At 39.6% G+C, this 27,768-nt stretch overlaps 1 protein-coding gene and 1 pseudogene across 1 annotated transcript in view; one reads left to right on the forward strand and one right to left on the reverse strand.

The window, feature by feature from the left end:
* Positions 1-1,344: 1,344 nt before the first annotated feature.
* On the reverse strand, positions 1,345-1,917 carry LOC103002951 (dihydrofolate reductase-like; annotated as a pseudogene).
* Positions 1,918-4,457: 2,540 nt separating this feature from the next.
* DNAJC15 (DnaJ heat shock protein family (Hsp40) member C15) overlaps positions 4,458-27,768 on the forward strand; it is a 64,550-nt gene continuing 41,239 nt past the window's right edge. The window contains exon 1 of the mRNA XM_007187055.2: positions 4,458-4,610. Coding sequence (XP_007187117.2) covers positions 4,506-4,610 — 105 coding nt within the window. The 5' untranslated portion in view covers positions 4,458-4,505. The remainder of the gene's footprint in view (positions 4,611-27,768) is intronic.

Genomic DNA, 27,768 nt, shown 5'->3' on the forward strand with positions numbered 1-27,768 from the left:
AGCTGATCTCCCTGTGCTATGCGGTTGCTTCCCACTAGCTATCTATTTTACATTTGGTAGTGTATATAACTCCATGCCACTCTCTCACTTCATCCCAGCTTACCCTTCCCCGTCCCTGTGTCCTCAAGTCCCTTCTCTACGTTTGCGTCTCTATTCCTGTCCTGCCCCTAGGTTCCTCAGAACCTTTTTTTTTTTTAGATTCCATATATATGTGTTAGTATACGGTATTTGTTTTTCTCTTTCTGACTTACTTCACTCTGTATGACAGTCTCTAGGTCCATCCACCTCACTACAAATATCTCAATTTCGTTTCCTTTTATAGCTGAGTAATATTCCATTGTATATATGTGCCACATCTTCTTTATCTATTCATCTGTCGATGGACACTTAGATTGCTTCCATGTCCTGGCTATTGTAAATAGAGCTACAGTGAACATTGTGGTACATGACTCTTTTTGAATTATGGTTTTCTCAGGGTATGTGCCCAGTAGTGGGATTGCTGGGTCGTATGGTAGTTCTATTTTTAGTTTTTTAAGGAACCTCCATACTGTTCTCCATAGTGGCTGTATCAATTTACATTCCCACCAACAGTACAGGAGGGTTCCCTTTTCTCCACACCTCTCCAGCATTTATTGTTTGTAGAGTTTTTGATGATGGCCATTCTGACTGGTGTGAGGTAATACCTCATTGTAGTTTGATTTGCATTTCTCTAATGATTAGTGATGTTGAGCATCCTTTCATGTGTTTGTTGGCAATCTGTATATCTTCTTTGGAGAAATGTCTATTTAGGTCTTCTGCCCATTTTTGGATTGGGTTGTTTGTTTTTTTGATATTGAGCTGCATGAGCTGCTATATCCTGGAGTTTTCAACTTATTGACTCCTGGTCTGAGTGAACAGAATTTTTTTCAGAAGTGTGATATAAAGTAATGCACAGTCCCTCTTTTGATCTAATTTTAATAATTGAATGCTAGCTCTTCTGTTTATAATCCAGTTCTGACCTTTGGACCCATCTGCCTAGCTCCTAGCTCTAGGGGCTCTGGTTGTTTCAACTCATGCTACCAGGGGACTCTCCCACTTTGGGCTGTCTTGGTAGATATTCTGCCCTAGGCAGGTGCTGGTCACCTATTCTTGACTCCTGATGGGTATTCAGGCAGTTACAGCAAGAAATGTTTCACAAATGGTATCTGGTACAGTCTAGTTAAGATTAATGGGGAATAAAAGTACTTTGCTTAGAAATAATTATTCATGGATCTAAAATCAACAAAAGCCTCTACAACAGAAAATACATAATTTTGGGGGGGGGGGGAGGAGGAGGCTTGAAATAGATCAGAAAACACTTTCACATTAATCGTTCTTTTCATGTACTTCAAATTTGTACTTAATGCCTTTCTCCTCCTGGACATCAGAAAGAACACCTGGATATTCTGGGATAAGTTTATATTTTTCCAAATTAATTTCTGGAAAAAATGTGTCACTTTCAAATTCTTGCATGATCCTTGTCACAAATAGTCTAAGATGGCCTGGTTTGTTCATGGCTTCCTTATAAACAGAACTGCCTGCCACTATCCAAACCATGTCCACTCTATTTGTTAATTCTCGTTGCTCAATAAGTTTTAATGCATCATCCAGACTTTTGGCAAGAAAAGGAGCTCCCTGTGGAGGTTCCTTGAGTTCTCTAATGAGAACTATATTAATTCTGTCCCTTAAAGGTCGATTCTTCTCTGGAATGAATGGAGAACCAGGTTTTCCTACCCATAATCACCAAATTCTGTTTACCTTCTGCTGAAGAGGTTGTGGTCATTCTTTGGAAATACCTGTATTCATTCCTGAGCAGGGGCCAGGGCAGGTCCCTGTTCTTGCCAATGCCCATGTTCTGCCCATGTACACAGCGACCATGCGGTTTAGTGGACGAACCATGACAGCGGCAGAAAACACTTCTGAGCTAGCATGTCACACTGACGAGGGGATTACCCGCCAGCTTGGCGCGAAATTCCTCCATCACTTTTCCACGCTTCTTCTATATTATTGTTGACATCATCGGCATGGCAGACTTCACACATTCCATGATCTTGTTCTTGTTCTTTAGAATCGTGCCGGTGGTTGAACGATTCATGTTATAAGAATGAACGACGTCTACCATCTTTTCGCCTCACTCCACTCTCTCAATTATTTTCACTTTTTTAAAAAATAATTAATTAATTAATTAATTTATTTTTATGGCTGTGTTGGGTCTTCGTTTCTGTGCGAGGGCTTTCTCTAGTTGCGGCAAGCGGGGGCCACTCTTCATCGCGGTGCGTGCGCCTCTCACTATCGCGGCCTCTCTTGTTGCGGAGCACAGGCTCCAGACGCGCAGGCTCAGTAATTGTGGCTCACGGGCCCAGTTGCTCCGCGGCATGTGGGATCTTCCCAGACCAGGGCGCGAACCCGTGTCCCCTGCATTGGCAGGCAGATTCTCAACCACTGCGCCCCCAGGGAAGCCCCTATTTTCACTTTTGTTTCCATTGTTATCCCTTTGTACTTCTTAGCAGTACCAGCTACAACATCGCTGTTTTTACGTTTGCTTCTGGACATCCTAGGCTTGAAATAAAGGTACTGTACTACTGTACTCTATACAGTACTGTACAGTAAAGTACATAAAAGCACAACCACTTGTAGAGTATGCACACATGTGACAGTGTATTCCAGACACGTGAACTAACTTATGTGATTGGACATGCGAACGCACGTTCACATTTTGAAAGTTCACAACTTGAAGGTTTGTATGTAGGGGACTTACTGTATCTTATTTATTTACTTGGCATTGTAGACTCAATGCCGAGTAGAGTGTCTGATACCTAACAGATGCTTAACACATATTTATCGAATATATGAATGGATGAATGAATGAATGACCTGTGGGTTCCAATCCAATTTATTTACTTAGTTCACCAACGTCCTCGATACTTGTGGATCAGTCTAATGAAAATTAATTTTTGTAATAAGACCATTTTTCTGAAGAGTCTTGGCATGTTTTTCTTTTAACCCAGTTCTACACGCCACCTTTTTCATTTCTGTGTGTTTGTTTCCAGCTAAAATTTCCAGTCTTCCTTCTCTTTCATGTAAAAAAGTCTTACCCATTCTTTACTGACCACCTCAATGGCTCAGTCTCCACCAACCCTCCTCTGATGACCCTGGTTAAAAATGGCCGTTCCCTCCCAGAAACACCAATCAAATTGTGGTGGTAACTCTCTTCTTAAGTGTATTGTACAAATGACTTCCATATTCTTTTTTTTCCTTTTTTCATTTTATGCTTACAATTTCCCTGAGTCAGAATGTTGGACAAATGTCACTCCCCTTCCACAGGTAAGGAGAGATTTGAAGCAGTTAATGGGTATATTCAGGAACACAAGCCTAGAAAATGAAGGAACATACACCAGAACTCAGATCTCTTCTATCCTCCTAGTCCCTTCCTCTTTATACTGCTGTATGATGCATATAGTCTTATGCTCTGGAATACATTATAATCACTTCGTATTAGTTTTATCTTCTCTACTGGATTGTAAATTCCTCCAGGCCCTAACTTCTTGGGCTTGCTAATAATATTAACTAAATCAATAAATTAGTAGATCCTCAAAACTTTTAAATCAGGAATTAAAAAAAAAAAGAAAAGATTTGTAAGCTGCTTTTGCAATGGGTATAAAAGTCAGAAGAGCTGCCAAGTTGGTACAGGAGTTGGAAAGTACTACACTGGCTTCATTTGTTGGTTAATTTTTGCTCCAAAAGGCTTTACTTAAAAATTAATAATAATAAATCAAAAAGTAAACAAAAAAGAAAAAAACGAATAACGAAGTGCGTCTTTCTATATCCAAGTCAGCACAAAACCATTTGTGGGGTGGAAGGTTTAGAAGTTTCTTCTTTGCAATTTCACCTTACATATAGCCAACCATATGGCGGGAAGGGGTGGAGTAAGCAGATTGCCACTTCTATTGCCCTCATGGATGGGAGAACCGTGGTATTATGAAGTATGATCAGTGGTTGGGCGGGGTGTGTGTGGGAGGGCAGGTTTAGAAAGGTCTGGTGTGGGTCTCAGGGAACGTCAGGGAACTTCGGCACCGCACTTAGACTCTCTGGGTCTCTCCTGTTCCGGCATCTGATGAGACCAACATCAGATCTAACATCAGACTGTAGGGCTTAAACCCAGGCTCTCAGGTCGGGATAGGGGAAGGAAGAAAGGCCCCATCCCGCTTTGCCCCACGAGTCCCAACGTTGGCTTTAGGCCTGCAAATCTGAAACAACGAAAAAAATCCTCCACATCCTAGGGGCCCCAGCTAGGATCTGACCTTTGGCTTGAGGGGACAAGTTGGTCTGAGCCTGGGTGAGAACGAGATCCCCCTGGGGCCCCGCCCTCCACTAGCGCAGCGGGAGAGGCATGGGTAAAACCCGCGAACGGACCCGCCCTAAGTAGTTTGTCCCTGCGGCCGCCTCGTAGGCAGCGGGGCGTTCCGAGTGCCCGGCGCCGCATTGCCATGGCTGCCCGTGGCGGCGTCGCCACCGCCAGCGAGGGCCTGCGCTACGCTGAGGACTCGCCGCCCCCGACCAAGCGGTCGGACACCGACATTGACCGGAGACTGGTGAGTCTGCCGGCGCTCCTGCCGTTCTCCCGCTCCAAGCTGCCCGAGCCTACCCGCTAGCGCTCCCCAAACTCCGCCCCGCCCCGTCCCTGCCTCACCTCTCTGCACCCCCTTACCCCCGAACCGGGGTCGTCCCGGAGTTCATCCACTACCTTTGTCCCACCCCTCATTTATTCAGAGTTGATGCTCCTCGGTGCCCGGCGTTGACGAGTAGGCGTGTTCGGAGAATCTCTGGTCCCTCAAGGAGCTTTCATTCTTGTCGGGAAGACAGAGCAGAGAACAAGCAATTGCAGATGCAGTGTGATAAGTGCTGTAGGATGGGTGTTCCCATCATGTAGGAGGAGACCCCAGTCCAGTCTTTCGGGGCTAGGGGGTGAGGCCAGGGGAGGCTTCTAGGAGAAAGCGCTGTAACCATAGTTGTAAAACTAAGATCTGAAGCGGCAGACTCGGTGAAGAGGAAAAAGCGTTGCAGGCGCCAGTAGTATCATCTACAGAGTCGTAGGCCAGGTAAACAGGGCCCAGGCAGACATAGTAAGGGGTCTCTTCAGGCTGAAATGTGGAGCTGGGAAAAGAAACTGTCCATCCAGTGGAAACATAATGCGAGCCGCATACGTGTTTTTAGATTTTCAGTAGCCATATTTAAGAAGTGAAAAAAATAGGTGGATTTAATTTTAACAATGCATTTTTATTTAATCCAGTATGTCCACAGTGATATTTTGACGTGAAATCAATATAAACATTATTTTTTAAAAAAATAAATTTATTTATTTATTTTTGGCTGTGTTGGGTCTTTGTTGACTTTCACAGGCTTTCTCTAGTTGCCGCCAGCGGGGGCTACGCTTCGTTGCGGTGCGCGGGCTTCTCGTTGCAGAGCACGGGCTCTAGGCGCGTGGGCTTCAGTAGTTGTGGCACACGGGCTCAGTAGTTGTGGCTCACCGGCTTAGTTGCTCCTCGGCATGTGGGATCTTCCCGGACCAGGGCTCGAACCCATGTCCCCTGCATTGGCAGGCGGATTCTTAACCACTGAACCACCAGGGAAGTCCCAATATAAACATTATTAATGAGATGTTTTCTTTTCTTTTCTTTTTTGGTACTAAGTCTTTGAAATCCAGTGTGTATTTTACACTAACAGGACATCTCAGTTCGGACTAGACACATTTCACATACTCAGTTGCCACATGTAGTTAGTGGGCCACCTTACTGATCTGTGCTGTTCCCAAATGGGGGCCAGAACATAGGAAGCTTCTGGTAAATCACGTGAACAGCTTGGGGTATCCTGAGGTACCATTTTGATGAGCTTTAAGCAGAGGAGTGACCTGTTGGGCAGTTGTAAAGTTCTCTGAGGCTACGTGTGAGAAGAATGGATTAGTTGGAGAAAGTCTGTTTTATCCCTTTTCCACACCACCTTCCGTGTTGATCCAGCCAACAGTGAAACATGCACAGCACTTTTTGTCCATATTGTTCATTGACTAGTCATACACAGTCTTGTGCCATCTTTTATGTTGACCTGTCATTTTCCAGAGTTTTTTTGTTTCCTAAGAGCAGAGACTGGGTGTTTACTTCAAGTAAGCACTCAATTGGTAAGCGCTCAGTTATTGTTACTTAACTGATAAATTTCTGGAACAGAGTCAGTGGACTGGAAAGGTTTCAGAAAGCAATATGCTTTTGTTCAACAGACACTTCTTGAGCACTGCTGGATACCAGCCAGGTGTCATCCTTGGAAGAAGTAAATGAACAAAACAGATAAAAAGTTTGAAGTAGCAAACTCTTTGAGTTCCTATGTCTGATTCATTCCATACCACAGCCCTGTGAGGAAGGTCCTTTTCAGTTGTCACTTAAACGAGGAGACGGAGACTCAGAAAGTGGTAATTCATCCAGGATCATTCTCCTAATAAGTGGTAGGCCTAGGGTTCTAAATCCTAACACTCTTTCCACTGTGACTTGCTGACTCCTGAGAAATAAGGCTTTCTTTCTTTTTTTTTATTATTTAACTTTTTTTTTAATTGAAGTATAGTTGATTTACAATGTTATGTTGGTTTCAGGTGCACAGCAGAGTGATTCGGATATATATATATTCAGGTTCTTTTCCCTTATAGGTTATTACAAAATATTTCAAAATATTGAGGATAGTTCCCAGAAATAAGGCTTTCTGAATAGAGTGTTCAGTCTGTGATGTAAACTGGATAAGATATTAGGTTAGGCAGAACTCATGTCTCTATGGAGAGTTGTAAAAATCTCAGTACTGGACTGATTTGCAAGGCAATTGGAGCCCTGTGGTATTTTGAAGATAGAAATAATATTGGTGATTTTTTTACATCTGTAGGTACTTTTCTTTGGAAAAGGGAGTGTATAGAATCCAAGCTATCAGTTAGGAGACATCTTTAGTAGTCTGGGCACGTGAAGGCTAAAGTGTAGGCCAGTGATTCTAAACCTGTCCAGCCCAGAGCCCCCTTTTTATAACAAATATTAAAGTTTCCTGTAATATCCTAAAGATTTATAGGCAATAAAAAATACCCATAAGTATAATTTTAAAAAATCAGTGTACTGCTCTAATTGAAGCATAAAGGTAAAATAAGTATTTTATTAGAAAATAATGTGTCTACTATTTAAATATGTAAGTACTCAGGCATGATTACATTAGAAGACACAGTGAAGAACTGATCAGTTGCTGGCACATTGCACCAGTGCAAAGAAATCATTGTGAGTGTGGTGGCTATAAATGCAGGCTGATTTCAGATGTATTACATTGGCAGTTCAAATACCATAAGGGCCATTGTCATCGACAAACGAATTTTTCCCAAGTTGTGAACAATTTTTGGTAAAATTTTGAATGAAACAAAGTGGAATCTTACCTCAATTTACATGATAGCTGCAATTCTGGAAAATTCAGTCTTCACTAAAATGGTGCAAAAATGATATATTTTATATGTAGTAAAGTCCTAGACTAAGATGATCATACATAGGCTTTTCACCTACTCAGTGTCCAGTAGAGTCTTTTAAAATCTTGAGGGATGCAGGCAGTTGTTTGTTGTCCAGTGTTTTCTCATATATTTTAGGACTTCTAGGATCCATAGTCCTCATCCACTAAATACCCTCCTGCCTATCCAACTTATCGTGACAACCAAAAAATGTCCTTGCAAATTTTCAAAAGGTCCCTAAGGGTCTGTTCTGCTTCTGTAGGGAATCACTGGTCCAGGCAGTGACCAATGATGAGGTGGAACATAAGAGAGTTGATAATAATAACTTTGGGGAAACTTAGAAGTACCAAAAGTGATGGGAAGTTGACAAAGTGTAGGATAACAAAGTACAAATGGGGAGAGGCAAGAGGGAAGAGATATGGGAACATATGTATATGTATAACTAATTCACTTTGTTATAAAGCAGAAACTAACACACCATTGTAAAGCAATTATACTCCAATAAAGATGTTTAAAAAAAAAGAACAAATGACCTAAGTATGGGATGTATTTGCTAATCTTATTGAAAATAGTAGAAAATAAAATATTTGTCAAGGAATTGAAAAAGACATTTTTCATACCATTTTTTAAAAAGATGCAATTTATTTTAAAGTTTTTGAAATATATATCTGCAGTTGTAGATGTTAAATAACTGTCTCATGTAAGCTTTCCTTTAGGGATTAAGAATTCAGGTTCATTAGCCTGTTTGGGAGAGTAAAAGATAAAAATGTAGGAGGAAATACCTGCATAGTACTTTGAATAAAATACTATCTTACAATTAATTGTTTAATAATCACAAGTCATGATCAGACTTTGCTTTAGCAAAGCTGCTTCTCATGGAAAAGTAGAAAAGAAACTTTAAAGTTAAGAGGAGAATATTAACAATTTTTAAAGCAGTTTGAACAAAACTCAGTTTGTATGACTTGGTAGCCTTTCAATTTTCAGTACTTTCCTGAAGAGTGTAACTCCTAGTATTATTAAGATGATGTAACATATAAGAAAATTAGCCACATATATGTTTCAGTGTAAGCAAACCTGATACATGAAAATCAAAACCTATCAAACATGTAAATTATCAAGTGCTTATTCATTACCAAAAAAAAGAGACCACTTTTATTTTTCAATTGCAGTTTGAATTTAAAATATTTACCTTGAAGCTTCCCTTTGAAGAAATCACATGGATTATGTATTGTATATCCATATTTTTAACCTTGCCCTATTTTTTCCTCACTGTTCCTTTCACTGTAAAACACTGTTCCTATCATTGTTATCATAAGAGGAGGCTAAAATGTAAGCTCCCTGAACAGGGACTTTGCTGTCTGTGTATTTCCAACATTTATAAAGGTGCCTGTTATGTGGTAAGCACTTTAAAAAGAAATTGTTGAATGAGTAAATGTTATTCTGGAATGGGAAGGAATGAGAAGAATGGAGTTAATAAGAATTTTCAGTTGTCTACCAGTGAGTCCTACAAATAAAAATACAAAATTCAGCTTATCTAAAGTGTAGCTCATTATATCCCCTCCCTATGCATGGTGATTCTCGCCTATCCACTACCTTGAATAATGCCATCATCACTCCACTTTCTCCCTTCTCACTGTTATTCTGTTGGTCTTAAGCATCTCTCCTCTGACCTATTGTATTGATAATAGCCTTTAAAAACAGGTCTCTTTGCTTCTGGTCCTTCGCCCTTTTTACACTTCACTCAGCCATCAGTTATTTTTCTATACTACACACCTAATTATGGTACTATAATTTTTTAAATTAATTTACCAAGTTCCTTTTCATAAATTTACCGAGGTCCAAACTTCCCATGGTAATCATATAAATTATATAAATATACCATTGTGATATACAGGACTGTTCATGAACTAACCCCTAAATGACTTACTTACGCAGCCTCATTCTCCATCTCCTTCACTGTACTGTGCCCTGTGCTATGACTTTGCTTACTGTAGTTTTCTCCTCTGTCTGAAATTCGTTGCCTGGCAAACTGCTGTTCTTTTTTTTTTTTTTTTTTAATATATTTATTTTTATTTTTGGCTGCATTGGGTCTCTGTTGCTGCGTGCGGGCTTTTCTTTTAGCTGTGGCGAGCGGGGGCTACCCCCTCCTTGCGGTGCGCGGGCCTCCCATTGGGTGGCCTCTCTCGCTGCAGAGCACGAGCTCTAGGTGCGCGGGCCTCAGAACTTGTGGCACTCAGGCTCAGCAGTTGTGGCTCGCGGGCTCCAGAGTGCAAGCTCAGCAGCTGTGGCTCACGGGCCTAGCTGCTCTGCGGCATGCGGGATCCTCCCGGACCAGAGCTCGAACTCATGTCCCCTGCACTGGCAGGCAGTGATTCCTAACCACTGCGCCACCAGGGAAGCCCCTGCTGTTCATTTTTTAAGACTCAGGTTACTGATGTGAAGCCTTACCTGCCTCGAGTTCCCTTTCCCTAGTAGAATAAAGTTGTTTTATCCTAAGTACTTCCTTAGAAAGTCATATACAGTTTTTTATTAAATTATTTCTTATAATATATCAAAATTATTTATATATTTATAAGCACCTAGGTTGTGAAGTCTTAAGGGCAAGAACTTACATGCTCGCTTCTGTGATTGGCATTGCAGTCGATACATGGTAGTTACTTAATTGTTTATTAAATGAACAGCTATTAACTTTTATTACTACTGAGTGGCTTAATAAATAAACATGGATGTTTGGTTCAGCATATTGATGCATGTATTCTTTTTCTGTTGGATTTCTCCTTTGTGTTAGTTTCTAAGGGAGAAGAGTCTGTGTCTGTCTTGCTCACTACTCTGCTCAGAATTTAGCACAAAGCCTGTCATAGATGCTAAATAAGTATTTGTATATTTATAGATAAATGCTAAACAAATGTTTGTTGAGTGAGTGACTAGTCTCCATATTTCTCCATCACAACTACCATTTTGATGCAGAATTTATTATTTTTTTAAAATTTTCCTCTGGTACAACTATTGTCTATCTTGAAACTTAAATGTTGCAGTCTCAAGATAGAAGTTTTAGCATTTTATAACACTTTCAGGCAGTTCATATTTATCTAGAAGGTTATTTACTGCTTTTGCTGTTTTGGAAGAATATAATGCCTTACGGAATTTGTAAACAATTTTGATGCTTTTTTTCCCCCCCAGCAGTAGCAGCTATGATGGAGTGGGCTGTTTTCCCAGTTCTCAGAAATTCTTTGATTCAAGATGGTGGAACATTTAAAGTAATGTGTGTTTGTGTGTGTGTGTGTTTTTCTGGTGGATATTTGAAACTAGGTGATAGTAACAGATACCTGACTTGGCCCACTTGTTGATTTGCTGGCATTATTTAAATAGTGCTTCTTCTCCTTTTTTGAAACATGTCTTTTAAACTAAAATTAGATATTCTTTACAGGCAAGGACCAAGGTTTAAGGATCGTTGTTCTCTCAGTTTTCAACATGGTACCAACCTTGGTTACTGCTCTATAAATCCACTGAATAATTAAATTAACAAAGGAATGAAACAACGAGATGGAAGAAAAACAGAGGATTAGAGGACATGTTTTACAGTATGATGAACTGACGGCCTTAAGGAATAAAAAAGACTAAGATAAATGATATTCTCTCTCTGATTTTTTTTTAAAGTATTTATTATTTTATTTATTTTATGGCTGTGTTGGGTCTTCGTTTCTGTGCGAGGGCTTTCTCTAGTTGTGTTAAGCGGGGGCCACTCTTCATCGCGGTGCATGGGCCTCTCACTATCGCGGCCTCTCTTGTTGCGGAGCACAGGCTCCAGACGCGCAGGCTCAGTAGTTGTGGCGCACGGGCCTAGTTGCTCCGTGGCATGTGGGATCTTCCCAGACCAGGGCTCGAACCCGTGTCCCCTGCATTGGCAGGCAGACTCCCAACCACCGCGCCACCAGGGAAGCCCTGATTTTTTTTTAATGGTAAAGAGAGGCATAAAATATAAGCATGTATTAAATATTAGGTGTAGTCAGAGTACACATGATACTCTGACTTCTTCTGACGTGCTTTTCCAAATTTTGGTAACTTTATTGCTTGATGCCTCTGATAACACAGGCAGTCTCCAGCTCTGTTTTTAAAGTTTGTTGATTCAATTCAGTATAATAGATTTTTTTTTTAACACCAAATACATAGAAGCTATATACTAGGTGTGTGTGGGGAGGAGATGAGTGAACCAGGATTGCCACCCTCAAGGACAGAGGGCAGCAAACTTCTTTTGTAAAGGGCTGAATAGTATTTTAGGTTTGCAGACCTTATGGCTTCTGTCACACTACCAAACTCTGCTGTTGTAAAGCAGAAGCAGCCATAGACATACAGCCTAGCTGCAATGATGTTAAAGTTTTACTCACCAAGAACTTTATTACTGTATAGTACTTACAGTATTTCTAAATGTGTTACGTGGTTTTGGTAAAGATTTTTTTTTTAACTAATTTATTTTTATTTTTGGTTGCGTTGGGTCTTTGTTGCTGCATGTGGGCTTTCTCTAGTTGCGGTGAGCGGGGGCTCCTCTTCATTGTGGTGCGTGGGCTTCTCATTGTGGTGGCTTCTCTTGTTGCGGAGCACAGGCTCTAGGCGCGTGGGCTTCAGTAGTTGTAGCATGTGGGCTTAGCAGTTGGGGCTCGCGGGCTCTAGAGCTCAGGCCCAGTAGTTGTGGTGCATGGGCTTAGTTGCTCCATGGCATGTGGGATCTTCCCGGACCAGGGCTCGAACCTGTGTCCCCTGTATTGGCAGGCGGATTCTTAACCACTGCGCCACCAGGGAAGCCCTGTTTAAAAATTCTTAAACTTCAAAGCAGAGTTAATTTTATTTCACCTTAACTCAAAAAGGAAGAAAAGAATATTGTGTAATGAAATTAAGCTATAAGCATTGCTATTGTAAGAAATTACAGCCTTAAAGTAAAAGACCCTATTGTAAGGGAGTAAAAATAGCTTTCAGGAAATGGAATGATTTCCCAAGCAAGAAGAATAACCGAATTACAAGGTGTTGCAGGTAAGCCGAAAGAGGGAGTTTAAGGGGTGCTTGCCAGGGACTTCAAAGTCAGTATAGTAAAAGTTTGTAAGAGTACATGATAGGAGATGTGGCACATATATACAATGGAATATTACTCAGCCATAAAAAGAAACGAAATTGAGTTATTTGTAGTGAGGTGGATGGACCTAGAGTCTGTCATACAGAGTGAAGTAAGTCAGAAAGAGAAAAACAAATACCACATGCTAACACATATATATGGAATCTTAAAAAAAAAAAAAGGTTCTGATGAACCTAGGGGCAGGACAGGAATAAAGACGCAGATGCAGAGAATGAACTTGAGGACACGGTGAGGGGGAAGGGTAAGCTGGGACTAAGTGAGAGAGTAGCATTGACATATATACACTACCAAATGTAAAGTAGATAGCTAGTGGGAAGCAGCTGCATCTCACGGGGAGATCAGCTAGGTGCTTTGTGATCACCTAGAGGGGTGGGATAGGGAGGGTGGGAGGGAGGCGCAAGAGGGAGGGGATATGGGGATATATGTATATGTATAGCTGATTCACTTTGTTATATAGCAGAAACTAACACACCGTTGTAAAGCAATTATACTCCAGTAAAGATGTTTAAAAAAAGTACATGATAGGGAGGAGGCTAGCTAGAGACACAGCAAGATCACTTTTATGATCAGGGTGCAAAATTAAGTGCAGGATTAAAAGGGAGATACCAAAGATGAGGTATATTTGTTTCTATTGAAGAATTTGTTTTTAAAGTAGACAGATCAGAGGGTTTTCTGACTTAAGAAGTTATGTATTAAATCCTTCTGACTGGTGGGATCTTCCACAACTTTTCTTTTTTAACCTTTATTTTTTTCCCCTGATTTTAAAAGAAACAATTGTATAATAATATCATATAGTAATTGAAGTAGATACCATTTATTGAATGTTTACCACATGTAAAATATTAGGTGATGTATATGTATGTCCTAATTTTTAAAAATTCTTAGCAACCCAAGGAGGTAGGTATTGTTTACCTCATTTTACAGATGAGGAAGCTCTAGTATAGAGGTTAAGTAACTTGGCCAAGGTTATGTTGCTGACATATAGAGAGCAGTTCAAACCATATTTCTTTGAATTCCAAAGTCTGTGATCCAAAGATTTTGTTTTAGTGATGAAAGGTAGGTAATAAGAATATATAACTACTGTTAATGTTTTGTTTTATAGCAGTCCATTTTTTTCCTGTGTGCGTGTATGCTGAACATGCTGTCGTATAACTTGCTTTTATTCTCTAACATGGTCTGTAAACATTCCTCAATATATTATTTAATTGTGGATGCATATTTTAGATGTGCCTTAATTTATTTAATTATTCCCCTATTGTTGGATATTCAAATTGTTTCCAGTTTTATATATTATAAATAATGCACTGATGAATATTCTCATATAAAAGTTTTTATGCACCTCTCTGATTATTTTCTGAGCCTAATGACATGAATATGTTTAAGGCTGTTGATTCCTATGGTGAAATTACCTTCAAGACGGATTGTCCCAATTTGAATTCGTAGCATCAGTTTGAGAATGTTCATTGAACCACTCCCTTGACAATTGTAAGGCTTTGAGTTGTTGGCTAAATGGATGCCTCTCATTAGTAATGGCCTTTATACTGGAGTGTGACAGATTGCCACGTGGCCCCATCCAGAAGCTGAAGGAGGTGCTAGTAATCCTACTTTCATACTTAACAAACTGGTTGGTTTTATATTAAATGTAGGAGTTTTGAACATACAACTTCTTGTTGGAGGTTGAGGGAAGGTAAAATTTTGTGAAAAAAAAAATAGGGAATTATAAGGAGTGAGGACATCAAGGACCAGTGCTAGGATCTAACTTGACATTAGACAATTAAGTGACACTATTTTCTCTGGGTAATTTATCAAACTACCTAGTAAGAAGTTGTACAAGGCAAAAGGTTTGTGAATGGGCACTGAAGTCAGTTAGGGATGTTTCATTGAGTATGAGCTCACACTGGAAAGATAATTGAATGATTTTTATAATCTATTAAAAGACTGTAGGAGATTAAATTGTTGCTTGAAGACCTAGGCTCTGGTCTGGAATTAGGATACCTGTGTTCCAGTCCCAGTGCAGACACTGATAACAATTGCAGTGGCGCTTCCCTGGTGGCGCAGTGGTTACGAATCCGCCTGCCAATGCAGGGGACACAGGTTCGAGCCCTGGTCCGGGAAGATCCCACATGCTGCGGAGTAACTAAGCCCGTGTGCCACAACTACTGAGCCCATGCACCACAACTACTGGAGCCCGTGCACAGCAACAAAGAGTAGCCCCCACTTGCTGCAACTAGGGAAAGCCCATGTGCAGCAATGAAGATCCAACGTAGCCAAAAATAAATAAATTAAATTAAAAACAAAACAACACAAACAAACAAACAGAAAACAATGGCTGCAACTTGGACAAGGCATGTGGCTATTCAGGACCTCAGTGTCTTCCTCCGTAAAAATGGAGGAAGTGGAGTGGGTTTTGGCTAGATGTTTTCTATCATTTCTTTCAGCTCTAAAAATACCAACAAAACATTGGACATCTTATGGAAACTATTGAAAACAAAAGAGAAACATATCTTTCTCTTTTGTGTGTGTGTGGGATCTTAGTTCCCCAACCAGGGATCGAACTGGGCCCCCTGCAGTGGAAGCACAGAGTCCTAACCACTGGACCACCAGGGAATTCCCAAAACATATCTTTTCTGTATAAAAGTATAATGTGTCTGTTCCTAGAGTACTGTGTGTACTTCTGTTTGCATCTTTCAAAAGTCAAATAGAAATGGAACATTTCCCGAAAGAGAAAATATATAAATGAATTGGCGGGAGAAGTGTGTGATTGTGTGAGGGGGAAAGAGGCAGGGAAGGCTCATTTGAAGGTAGGCTAAAATAGTTTAGAACTTAATTCAGGAATAGTGTAGAACTCTTAATTCAGGAAGTTATTGGACAAAAATAATTTAATAAAAGTCAGTACAGTAACAAAATGATAAAGGATATCTGTTAGGTAAAAAAAGTCCCTTTTCTCCAAATTTTAGATAATAGAAAGAACTAAGGAAAATCCTTAAATTTGAAAGAGAGAAATTTAGGGCCAGTGAATAAAATAGCAGTGACGAACAAGTTAAAGAAACTAACTCCTAGAACTAAATGAACCATGAATTGCCCAGAAGACCAAGCTTTTTAGAGCAGATATATCTGAAGCTTCAGGCCAAAGAACAGGTCTCAGAAGCTTCACTGATAGACTTGACACATCTAGCATGAAGAGCCACAGAGCACGGATGTAAAGCTTGCCATAGTTCTTACTTCCTAACAGATATCTTCCAAACACTGAAGTCATCTTTCAGTATCATTCTGGTTTAATTTTCTAGTTAGAATTTGGCTTTGAAAATCTTGCCCCTTTTTGGCCTGTCTGCTTAGGGTTATTATCTTGAGATGATTCCGTATTGTTAAATAGATGGAAGTTGACTTATATTTTACAAGTTGTCTGCTCTGTGTTTGAAATATTTCATAGGTTACTGGTCTAGTCTATATTTAACATATTCTGTAGATATTTAACATATTCTGTAGATGATCCCTGCCCTCCAACATACACATATATTCAATTGCAATAACCTAAGGTCACCGTGAGTTAAGGGCAGAATCTCAATCAGAATTCAGGTTTCCCAGCTTCTAACCTTTGTTCTCCCCTGTATCCTCCCTTTGCCCTCTTGGTCTAGCATTGACCCTATCCTTCAGTTTTCTCTGGACTCTTCTCAGAAGCCATCTATGACCCAGAAGCAGAGCACTTAGCAACTGGCCACCTGTCTACCTAGCCATCTACACACACATTCATCCATCCAGTCAATTAACACTAACTTTTATTTAACCCATACGTATTCTAGAAATACAAAGATGAATAATGGCTGCTTCTTGCTCTCAAGAGGCTCACAGTTCAGTAAAGGAGACAAGTTATGAAGTTGTAGTCTGGGATTACAATAGAGAAATAAACTGGGATGTAGAGAGGTGGGAGTATTTGAATAGGGGAGAGGGTACTGTTGGCATTGATTTCTTTCATATTTGGAAATTTACTTGTTCCTGCTGCCTATCTAGAGTCGTTCCATTTTTCTTTGCTATTTAGTAACTGAGAAGCCATATATATACCAGACATCCTTCTGTGTTAGGGACTGGGGTCAATAATACTATCTTTATATGAACAGTGGTGAAACAGAAGGGTGGAGACATATTAGACTCAACTGAATGAGGGTAGTAGGGATATGACTCAGATACCCCAACTCCCTTACTCAGAGCCAGCAGCTTCAGAGGGTGGAGAGCTTATTTGGGGAAGTGACCCGGTCCAGACACAGGTAGGGACCAGCTCACAGGGAAAACATGTAAGGGTAAGTGCAAGTTTCTTATTGGCAGCCTCTGATCAACTATCTGCTGAAACCGTCTTTCAGCGTTTTACTTCCACTACTCCCTACTAGCACTGACTTAACTAAATTGTAATAAAGATAGAAAAATGGAATCTCTCCCTCAGGTTAAACCTAGTGTTAAAGTGAAAGTTTTTACCAATTAAAAAAATATCAATTACTATATTATTATAGTTGTATACACCTTAAAGAGAGTTTTTAGTTAGTGCATGCTTGTTTCAAATTTGATGGAATGTGTTAACACTAATTAGTAAAATCTGTGCACTAGATTATTCTCAGCACATTGGTTATCTCAGTGTAGCTGTATAAAGCAGTGGATCTTAACTCCAGTGTCTCTGCACATTGATGAGGTATCATGAGGTAACATGACAAAGGGATGGGGTTACAACCATGTGCCTTTGCAAATAGCCTAGAGGGAATCTTATCTATGGTCCATGATCTGATTTAAAATCTGGTCCTAAGAGAGGGTGTGTCATGTGTCAACTTTTGAGAGTCATTGACAACTAGAATAACCATCCCTTTATTATCCTAAGAAATATTTCTGGCTAAAAATCTAGTAAGTTCTGAAAGAAATTAGATAAATTTATGGAGAAATAAAATATAAAAGCAAACTAGTAAGGCTTTGAGGACTGGCAGGTTTTGTTTTGAGATTGTGAATCAGTTTGTAACCTTTGTGAGGCGACCTTATTGATCCATATCTCTACCCCTAGTACAGTGCCTGGTTTGTAGTAAGCACCCCGATTAAATGTTTGAATAAATGTTGAATTAGTGAATAATGAATGAGTCAGGGCGATATGCCTAAAAGCATTATTTTCTGGTCCTGAAACACAGTAGAAATATGTATCAGCCAGGGTTCTCCAAAGAAACAGAACTAAGTAGAATGTATTGTTTATCTATTTCCAGGAGTTGGCTTACACAGTTGTGTGGGCTGGCAAGTCTAAAATTTGTGGGGCAGGCCTGCAGGCGGGCAACTTTCAGACAGCAGCTAAGTCTTGAGGCAGAATTACTACTTCCTCTGGGAAGTCTCAGTTTTCTTAAGGCCTTTCAACTGATTGGATGAGTCACACCTATGTTATCAAAGATAAACTGCTTTACTTAATAAAGTCAGCTGATTATAGATGTTAGCCACATGTACCAAATACCTACACAGCAACACCTAGACTGAGGTTTAGTTGACTGACCTAGACAAACTGACACATAAAGTGAACCGTCACAGTATCCTTGGGTTTGAGAACTTGAAGCCAAATGTGCAGCCTGGTTTGGCAAACCTATGATGAACCCAGGGACTCCTGGTACTCTCTGAGGCGACCAGGACTAGGTTGGTATTGGGACAGGACTTTCTGACTAGTCACATTTAACAAAGAAAGCTGCTTGCGTTATTAGAGACAAGGTTTGTATCAATGGGTCCCTGAATATATGCTAAACAGTACTTAAAAGGTTATTCGTAAGATCATCAGTTATAGCAAGGATTTAAGTTTGGAGAATTTCTTGTTCATTATATTAGAGTGGAGAGGTACTCATTTGTCCTGAGCCTGAGAGTTTTGGTTTTTTTTTTTAGCCTGAGAGTTTTGTTTCTTGTTATGTTTGCTTTTGGGTTTTGTTTTATTGTTTCAGTTTGTTTTTGTTTTGCCCTTTTATTTACTCTCTAGTCATGCTGTAGATATTAATGCTTGCCTATGGTTTAAAACAAATTAAGTGACTTTAAAGTCAAGCAAGTAAGATGTAGTTAACATTGCTTTTTCTTTTTACTTAATTTAAATTTTTCACTTTAATTAAAAAATTGGTGCTTTGAGAGAAGTTCAAGTGTATTTTTTTTTTGGCAATGGAACAGTAATGGTAAGGGCCAGGTGGATTTAGATATGAAAATCTGGGACATTCATGCCAGCTTGAAAATTTTAGGAAAGGATAATTGTAAAAATTCTCTTCCTAATGTCATTTTATCATGTCTGACACTTTCTCTGGAATATAAATTCCCTTGCTCTCCTTCTTTTGATCTGCATGTGCACTACCTCTCTTTCTCAAATTCTGCTGATTTGGCAAACAGTCTTTCTTGTTTCTTCCCTTTTTTCTCCTTTCCACTTGCTGTTTAAATTCAAAGAGCTTTCTTTGTAGAAATTGAACCAAATAATAAGGCAGCATAAAACACTGAGTTCAGCAGAAAGTGATTTGCTTGTGATTAACCCTTGAGAACTGAACCACTGCAAGATAACAAAGAAGGGATGTATTTTGAGACAACCTGCTCATTCTTCTTTTCCATTAGTAGATGAGACCGTTTCTTCCCCAGGTGTTAGGAATTCATGTACAGCTTTGCTTGGGTTTTATTTATCACACTCAGGGTGGCAAGTGTTTTAGAAAAGCAAGACCAAAGGAGCTTATGACAGCCCTTCCCTCTGCCCCACTTCCTCTCACAGACTTTCCTCCCAGCAAAAGGCAACTCCATTCTTCCAGTTCTGTAAGGCAATAACCTTGACATTCTTTCCCCCCAGCTTTACGGAGGTATAATTGACAAATAAAGATTGTATATATGTAAGGTGTACAACATGATTTAATAGACATATACATTGTGAAATGATCACCATAATTCAAGCTAATTAACACATTGGTCACCTCACATTGTTACCTTCTGTGTGTACATATGTGTGTGTGCGTGCACACATGTATGTACACATGCGGTGAGAACGCTTAGGTCTACTACTCTTAGCAAATTTCAAGTATAAAACTTATTCATCTGACAGGAACTTTGACCCACATCACCCCATTTCTCCCACCCCAGCCTCTGTTAACCACTGTTCTACTTTCTGCTTCCATGAGTTTTTGACTTTTTTAGATTCCACATGTATGTGAGATCAATCAATATTTGTCTTTCTGTGTCTGGTTTTATTTCACTTTGTGTAATGTCCTCCCGGTTCATCCATGTTGTCACAAATGCTAGACTTTCCTTCTCTTTATGGGTGAATAATATTCCACTGTACACATGCACCACATTTTCTTTATCCATTCATCATCTTCTCTCTTTTATACCTCACATCCGGTCTCTCAACAAATCTTGTTGGCTTTTTTAAAAATTAACTTATTTATTTGTTTTTATTTATTTATTTTGGCTGTGTTGGGTCTTCGTTGCTGCGCGTGGGCTTTCTCTAGTTGCAGCGAGCGGGGGCTACTCTTCGTTGCAGTGCGCAGGCTTCTCACTGTGGTGGCTTCTCTTGTTGCAGAGCATGGGCTCTAGGCACGGGGGCTTCAGTAGTTGTGGTGCACGGGCTTAGTTGCTCTGCAGCATGTGGGATCTTCCCCGACCAGGGCTCACACCTGTGTCCCCTGCATTGGCAGGTGGATTCTTAACCACTGTGCCACCAGGGAAGTCCCCACACATAATTCTTTGGCTGCTTAATTTTCTTCATAGCACATGTCACTTTCCGTTGTATATTTTTCTGATTTCTGTTGTTTATTGTCTATCTCTTTGAAATACTCAGAGATGGGAGAGAGTCTCCAAATGGCTGCTTGAAAAAATGCCTGACTTTTTTTATTTGGAGTTTTGTTATTTTTCTTTGTTTAACAATTCAGTTACTCCTTCATGTTTTTCTACATGGATCTGTGAGTTATATTCATTTCATTTTTGTAATGAAATTTACCTGGCACAGGCCCTTAACTTCATTTTCTTTTTCTTCTGTGAGACTTTTGGATATATATACCTGGTCCAGAATATTTTGAGACATGATTATATGTTAATTTCTTAATTAAATTTAACTATCATTTTCCATTATATTTTCCCATTCCCATCATAATTCCATTCACTAGCAGACACCAATACAGTACACAAATAATTCAAGTTCCAAAAGGCATCTGGATAGTGGGGATGCTTCTTAAGATCATTTTCATCCCATTATATTAACTTCTGAGAACCTACTGTGTACTAGGTACTTTGTTAGATTTCGGAAATCCGAAGAAGTAAACAGTCCCTACCTCCAGAAGCTCACATTTTAGAAAGGGTTTGAAATAGGTAAGCCATTATTAAATAATGTGCTATGTACTATAATAGAACTGCTAAGTACTATGGGGTCACTAAAAACTTATACTTGAGTGAGGAGATGGGTGGCGAAAGTTTTTACCTGGAGGTGACCTTAAAGCTATTTGAAATAAGCAGGGATTTTCCAGGAGGAATGAGCAGAGAAGAACAGAAAGGATTAAGAGTAAAATTGTGGGAGTGAATAAAGAGCTAACAGACATCTGCCATGTTTATACAGTGCGTTGGTCATTTTTCATAATCTTTTCTCATAAATCATTTTGAGCACACTGTGATTAGGTTTTCACATTCCCACATTCCCATTTTATAGATGAGGAAATGGGCCTAGAGAGATCAGCTTAGGGTCGCAGATTTGGTAAATGTTGAGCTGAAATTGGAGCCCAGGCTTGATTAACTTTGAAGCACATGGATTATACATTCAGGGGTGAAAGGGTGGAAGACTGAGGAAGTTCATGCTTGCTTCATGGATGAAAAACATGAAGGCTAATGACAAAAGTAAAATTTAGAACAGTAAGGGCAAAAAGGAATGGAGAATGGTATGAATCAAGGATGAAGGAGATGATGATACTGAGTGGATTTGAAAGCCCAGCCGCCATCAGAAACCATAATTTTTTAATGGTGCTATGTAGTGTGTTCATAAGACTTTTCTCCGGTCAGCTTTAGCAGTCTAGGCAGAGGAGTCTTTTTTTTAATATATATATTTATTTATTTATTCTATTTATTTATTTAGTTGCGCCGGGTCTTATTTGCGGCACGTGGGCTCCTTTGTTGCAGCTTGCAGGCAAGCTGTGGCATGCATGTGGGAGCTAGTTCCCTAACCAGGGATCAAACCCCGGCCCCCTGCATTGGGAGTGCAGAGTCTTAACCACTGTGCCACCAGGGAAGTCCCTAGGCAGAGGATTCGTTGTGGTAACTCTCCAACCACTTTAAATCAGTCAGTGATTTCATTGGGAATTTACTGTTCGTTAATTTCTGCAATGCTATTATACATATGCTTGGACATTTTAAAATCTAAAATATTCATGCATTGTGTATGGTCAAAGGGGATGCAGTGAAAACTATGCTTTTTGGCATTTTTGAGAAATATAATCTAAAGTTGTCATGAATTTTTTAAAACTTAATTAAATACTATTGGCCAATAACACATAAATTAGTTATATGTATACATATCATCTGTGTTTTCTGTGGTGACCATGATGAGATTGTTAAAAACTGAATTTCCAAATTTGATATGAATGGAATTTTTCTATTTTCCTTATATAGACCACTTTCCCCAAACACTGGTCTGGACCAGTTGTAAAAGAATTAGTTGGTAGAATTTTTAACTGATTTGTAACTGTATTAGTTTTTAGGTATATATGTGCACATATATACCTTTTTTATAGAAAGATCAACTTGTTCTAAATATGTGCTCGCATAATTTTATATAGAAAAAAATGTATCTAAGAATTTATTTAGATCTTCTGCAGGCCTAGAAAGTGTTAGCTACTTTTCCATCCATCTGAACCTTCAAAGAAAAAGTTTCAAAACTAAAACTTCCTGAAGGCAGCCTTGTGGATATTTAAAACAACAACAACAACAACAACAAAAATACCTTGTGTGGCACCCACACTTGCCATCTGCTGTCTCCTACATATGTGTGACACCTATGGCCATTTTAGCTTCGGCCAGAGTACAGGTGTATACATATCTTTCTTTTTAAATCACACTGCCTGTCTTATTTTCAGCCCATATTCTAATTTCCCTAAGTCAAAGAAGTAGCAGCATTTCCCTAGTTTCTGTAAAAACACAGATGTAACGTGATATCAGTCTAGTTGCATGAGCAATCATAGACATTTAACCTGGTTATTGCCTAGTTGGTAGACAACGACAGTACTTATGGTACTAACACTTATGCCTCACTCTCCATTTTGCTTTTAAATTGTCTTTTCAATGTCGTTTTTGTTCTGTTACTGGCAATTTAGTTTTAAAGCATCATTGTTTAAAAAAACATTCAGAATAAAAATTGAAGCACATCATTGTGCTTGACATAGATCAAATATGGTGTTGCGTATATAAAAGAAATAAAATAGATCCTGTTAGCCTGAAGGTACAACACTGAAGTTAAATAAATGTGAAATAGCATAGTGATAAGGCATATGTGAAATTTTTTTCAACAGTAGTCAAATAGAGAAGATGTTGATGGAATTCTCTGATATTTACACAGTTATGCCAAATGAACCATGGGCTTTTTTTTTTTAAGCCCCAGTATGCTTTAGATGTTATTTTACTTTAAAAAATTTAAGATCAGATAAAGGTATGGCTGAGAGTTCTGCGTGAACTACTTGCTCAGATTTCAGATGGATTTTCCTGTGCTTCCTGTCTTCTGTATTTGCAACTAGATGATCTCTTTTTTCTGTTTGGGTCATTCACATATGTGGAGAGTTGGTGGAATTTGTTGTTTTAGAGCTCTCTTAAATTTGTGTCTGAAAAAAAAATACAAGTGACTTTCTAGTGACTGAAAAACAGGTAGTAGATAAATATTTTTCTCTAGGAAACAAATAATATTCTTATTCTGGACCGTTTGAGGTTAAAGTTTTAACTTATTTGCTTATCTCTCTGACAGTCTTAGTATTTCCGTAGAAAACTTTATGCGGAAGACCTTTATTCTTATTACAGACTACAAAAATCTGGTAGTGCAGGATGCATAATAGTTTTAAAATTTCAAGTTGAGTTCAACTTCCAAATAATAGATTTTTGTTATCAATTGTTTGTGCTCAAAAGGTATAAACTATTTTAATATCAAATTAATTGAAAATACTATTAAAGAGGTAAATCAGATACAATCCCCTTCCAATAAGTAATCTAATTCCAATAAGAAATGAGTTGTTGATTAGCTATGCTAATACTTTGTCCATTTTCAGTGTGGATGAGTAAGACTTGATTGCACAGTTTGGGGTCATTTATTGAACATTCTTATTTGCTCCAATGATCTACCTAATTTGGGTTTGTTTTTGTTGTTTTTAAAGGTTGCAAGGCCTTTAGTGTTTATCTTTCTATAAAGTTAGTCTTCAGAAATAGAGATTAATTCTGGCATTAGCATTATTTTTCTTATTGTACTATCGTTGAATGAATGAGAAATGAAATATAAATGGCAGATCTGATATGCTCTAGGAACTCAAAGTAAATGAAACACCCTTCTTATTTCAGTGAGCATTTGTTTATTTTTAATTTTTTATTTTTTTTCTTATTTTTTTTGGCTGCGTTGGGTCTTCATTGCTGCGCGCGGGCTTCCTCTAGTTGTGGCGAGTGGGGGCCACTCTTCGTTGCGGTGCGTGGGCTTCTCATTGCGGTGGCTTCTCTTGTTGCGGAGCACGGGCCCTAGAGTGCGCGGGCTTCAGTAGTTGCGGTGCATGGGCTCAGTAGTTGCAGCACACAGGCTCTAGAGCGCAGGCTCAGTAGTTGTGGCTCACGGGTTTAGTTGCTCTGCGGCATGTGGAATCTTCCTGGACCAGGGATCCAACTTGTGTCCCCTGCATTGGCAGGCGGATTCTTAACCACTGCACCACCAGGGAAGTCCACATTTATTAAAAAAATTTTTTTTAATTAATTAATTTAATTTATTTATTTTTGGCTGTCTTGGGTCTTCATTGCTGCACATGGGCTTTCTCTAGTTGTGGTGAGCAGGAGCTATTCTTTGTTTCAGTGCGCGGGCTTCTCATTGCGGTGGCTTCTCTTGTTGCGGAGCACAGGCTCTAGGCACGCGGGCTTCAGTAGTTGTGGCTCGTGGGCTCTAGAGTGCAGGCTTGGTAGTTGTGGCACTCAGGCTTAGCTGCTCCACAGCACATGGGATCTTCCCAGACCAGGGATCCAACCGGTGTCCCCTGCATTGGCAGGTGGACTCTCAACCACTGCGCCATGAGGGAAGCCCCACATTTATTTATTTTTTAGAGGTTCTCATGTTGGGGTTTGTGAGCTGAAGGGCTTCAGGGAAACCCATGGATTCCCTCAAATTATATTCAAAAATATTTGTGCTTTTCTAGGGTGTATATATATATATTTGTGCTTTTCTAAGGTGTTGATCCATAGAGTTCATCAGATTTTGATTTTTTTTAAAATACTGATTAAGTTTTTAATGTCTATAATACACATAGATGCCTGTCTTTTTTTTTTTTTAATAAATTTATTTTATTTATTTATTTGTTTGTTTTTGGCTGTGTTGGGTCTTCATTTCTGTGCGAGGGCTTTCTCCAGTTGCGGCAAGTGGGGGCCACTCTTCATCGCGGTGCGCGGGCCTCTCACTATCACGGCCTCTCTTGTTGCAGAGCACAGGCTCCAGACGCGCAGGCTCAGTAGTTGTGGCTTACGGGCACAGTCGCTCCGCGGCATGTGGGATCTTCCCAGACCAGGGCTCGAACCCGTGTCCCCTGCATTGGCAGGCAGATTCTCAACCACAGCGCCACCAGGGAAGCCCCTCATCAGATTTTTTAAAAGCTCTTGCTATCTAGAGAAGCTTAAGGAGACAGAACACATCTAAGCATACATTAGTGAAATAAATGCTATAGGTTAAAAATAAAGATCTTTTTTTTTTTTTTTTTTTTTTTTAGCTACTTTATTTATTTATTTATTTATTTTTGGCTGTGTTGGGTCTTCGGTTCGTGCGAGGGCTTTCTCTGGTTACGGCAAGTGGGGGCCACTCTTCATCGCGGTGCGGGGACCGCTCTTCATCGCGGTGCGCGGGCCTTTCACTATCGCGGCCCCTCCCGTTGCGGGGCACAGGCTCCAGACGCGCAGGCTCAGTAGTTGTGGCTCACGGGCCCAGCTGCTCCGTGGCATGTGGGATCTCCCCAGACCAGGGCTCGAACCCGTGTCCCCTGCATTAGCAGGCAGATTCTCAACCACTGCGCCACAAGGGAAGCCCTAAAAATAAAGATCTTTGGGAGATTAGCATGAACGTTGGAGGCTCACCATGTTTAGCATCCTGTAGAGGACCCATTTGATATAGGCCTTTGCCTTGTTGTGTATAGTGACTGGTGTACAGTCATGCTTGTATCATTGAGGGTCCTGGTAGTAACGGATGGTTTTTTGGAACATAGTTTAACGAAGGGGCTATTTGCAGAGTTGTGGGCATAGTTTAAAGTAACCAAAAAGGGATGATGAATCACCCAGGGACTAGCACCAGCTGGAAACAGTTATCCACTCAGGCAAAGAGGCAAGGGGTTGGGAACTATGCTCCAGAACCCAGTGAGAGTTACAGGTATGGAAGAGGAGCCACTCAACAAGAGCCATGGCCAAAGAGGAAATATAGCAGGGAATAAGTTGTACTATTGTTTCTACCTCCTTCCACTCTTTGCTTTTCTGCTGATGCTTCCTGTTGGGAAAAAGTCGCGTGTGCATAGCCTTTCAACCCCTTTTGGCCTCGTAAGAATGGGTCTTGGACTTGGAACACTTCCTTACCAAGAGATGAGGAGCTCACACAACCTGTACTTTGTGGGATTATCGTCCCCTGTTTCAGGCTTGCCCCCAGCTTTCAGTATTTCAGACTCTAGGGATAGTGTGGGATAAAGAGGGGGAGGGTGCTCGTGGGCCAATTTCCCTTTGTCAGCTGGCTGGCATCCACTAGCCATATGAGACTAGTGCACATGACTGGAGCTGATCTTACTCTGTGTCTTCTCTATGTGAGTAAATCACTGTTCTACCTAGTGCTTGACTGTTGTGTTTTCCTTCACAACCTTGATACCAAGATATAATGGGCAGAAATGTATAGAGTCCTTTTCTGGGATTGGTAACCAGTGCATGGTGTTCTGTTCAACACTTCCTCTCATTGGCCAAACCCAACCAGAAGCGAGAGAGGGCAAGTGAGGACTGGATAATGTAGTCTTTTGAGATAAGGGAAGACAGAGGTAAAGAGCAAGGCAGAGAAGGGTGGAAAATGAATCTGGAGAGACAAATGGAGAAAAATCATCAGAGTACTTGATACTTAATTTGTTAAATTAAACTGAATTTTTAATTGTTAAACACAATTGAGCCTTACGTATTGTTAGATTAAAGTGAAAAATGATCAAATGTCTGATGATTTAATGTTTCTGATATAAATACCTTGACATAAAAATCTCTTTAGGATAATGCGGCAACTGTTTGTCTCATATGTATATATTTGAATAGTAGAAATAATAAAAATGATGCAATAATCAATCTATAAAAGTGTGAAATTAAAATAACTCAACTTTTCAAGACTTTATGTTTTTCAAATATGCATTTTTCAAAATGTGAAAATTTGGATTATCTAATCTAGAGAAGACCAATTCATTTTCCACGGCCTACCTCAAAAACCACTTCTGTGAATCTTTTACTTGGACAAATTTAAGAGTTTATGAAACATTGTTCGTAATTCTGTTACACCACTTACATTCCTAATAGCTAGTTATTCTTATTGATAACATTAAAGTGGTTCACGTTTACTGCCTGTTTACTATGTGCCAAGCCACTGTGCTAAGTCCTTTACATACATTATTAATATTATCCTCAGAATAACCCTAGAAGTGTAGATATTATTGCTTGGTGCTTGATGCATTGGTGGATGGAACAAATTCCACAAAGGCCAGAGATCTTTATATTCTTGTATTAATATTTCTACAACATTTTGGTTTTGTGGTTATTGTTAGTATTCATATGTTTATTAGCCATTTAGATTTTTTTCTATGAAGTCCCTGACCTACTCTTCTTTTTAAAAAATATTTTATTTATTTATTTATTTTTGGCTGTGTTGGGTCTTAGTTGTGACACA

Source organism: Balaenoptera acutorostrata, chromosome 18, assembly GCF_949987535.1.
Source record: "Balaenoptera acutorostrata chromosome 18, mBalAcu1.1, whole genome shotgun sequence".
NCBI lineage: Eukaryota > Metazoa > Chordata > Mammalia > Artiodactyla > Balaenopteridae > Balaenoptera > Balaenoptera acutorostrata.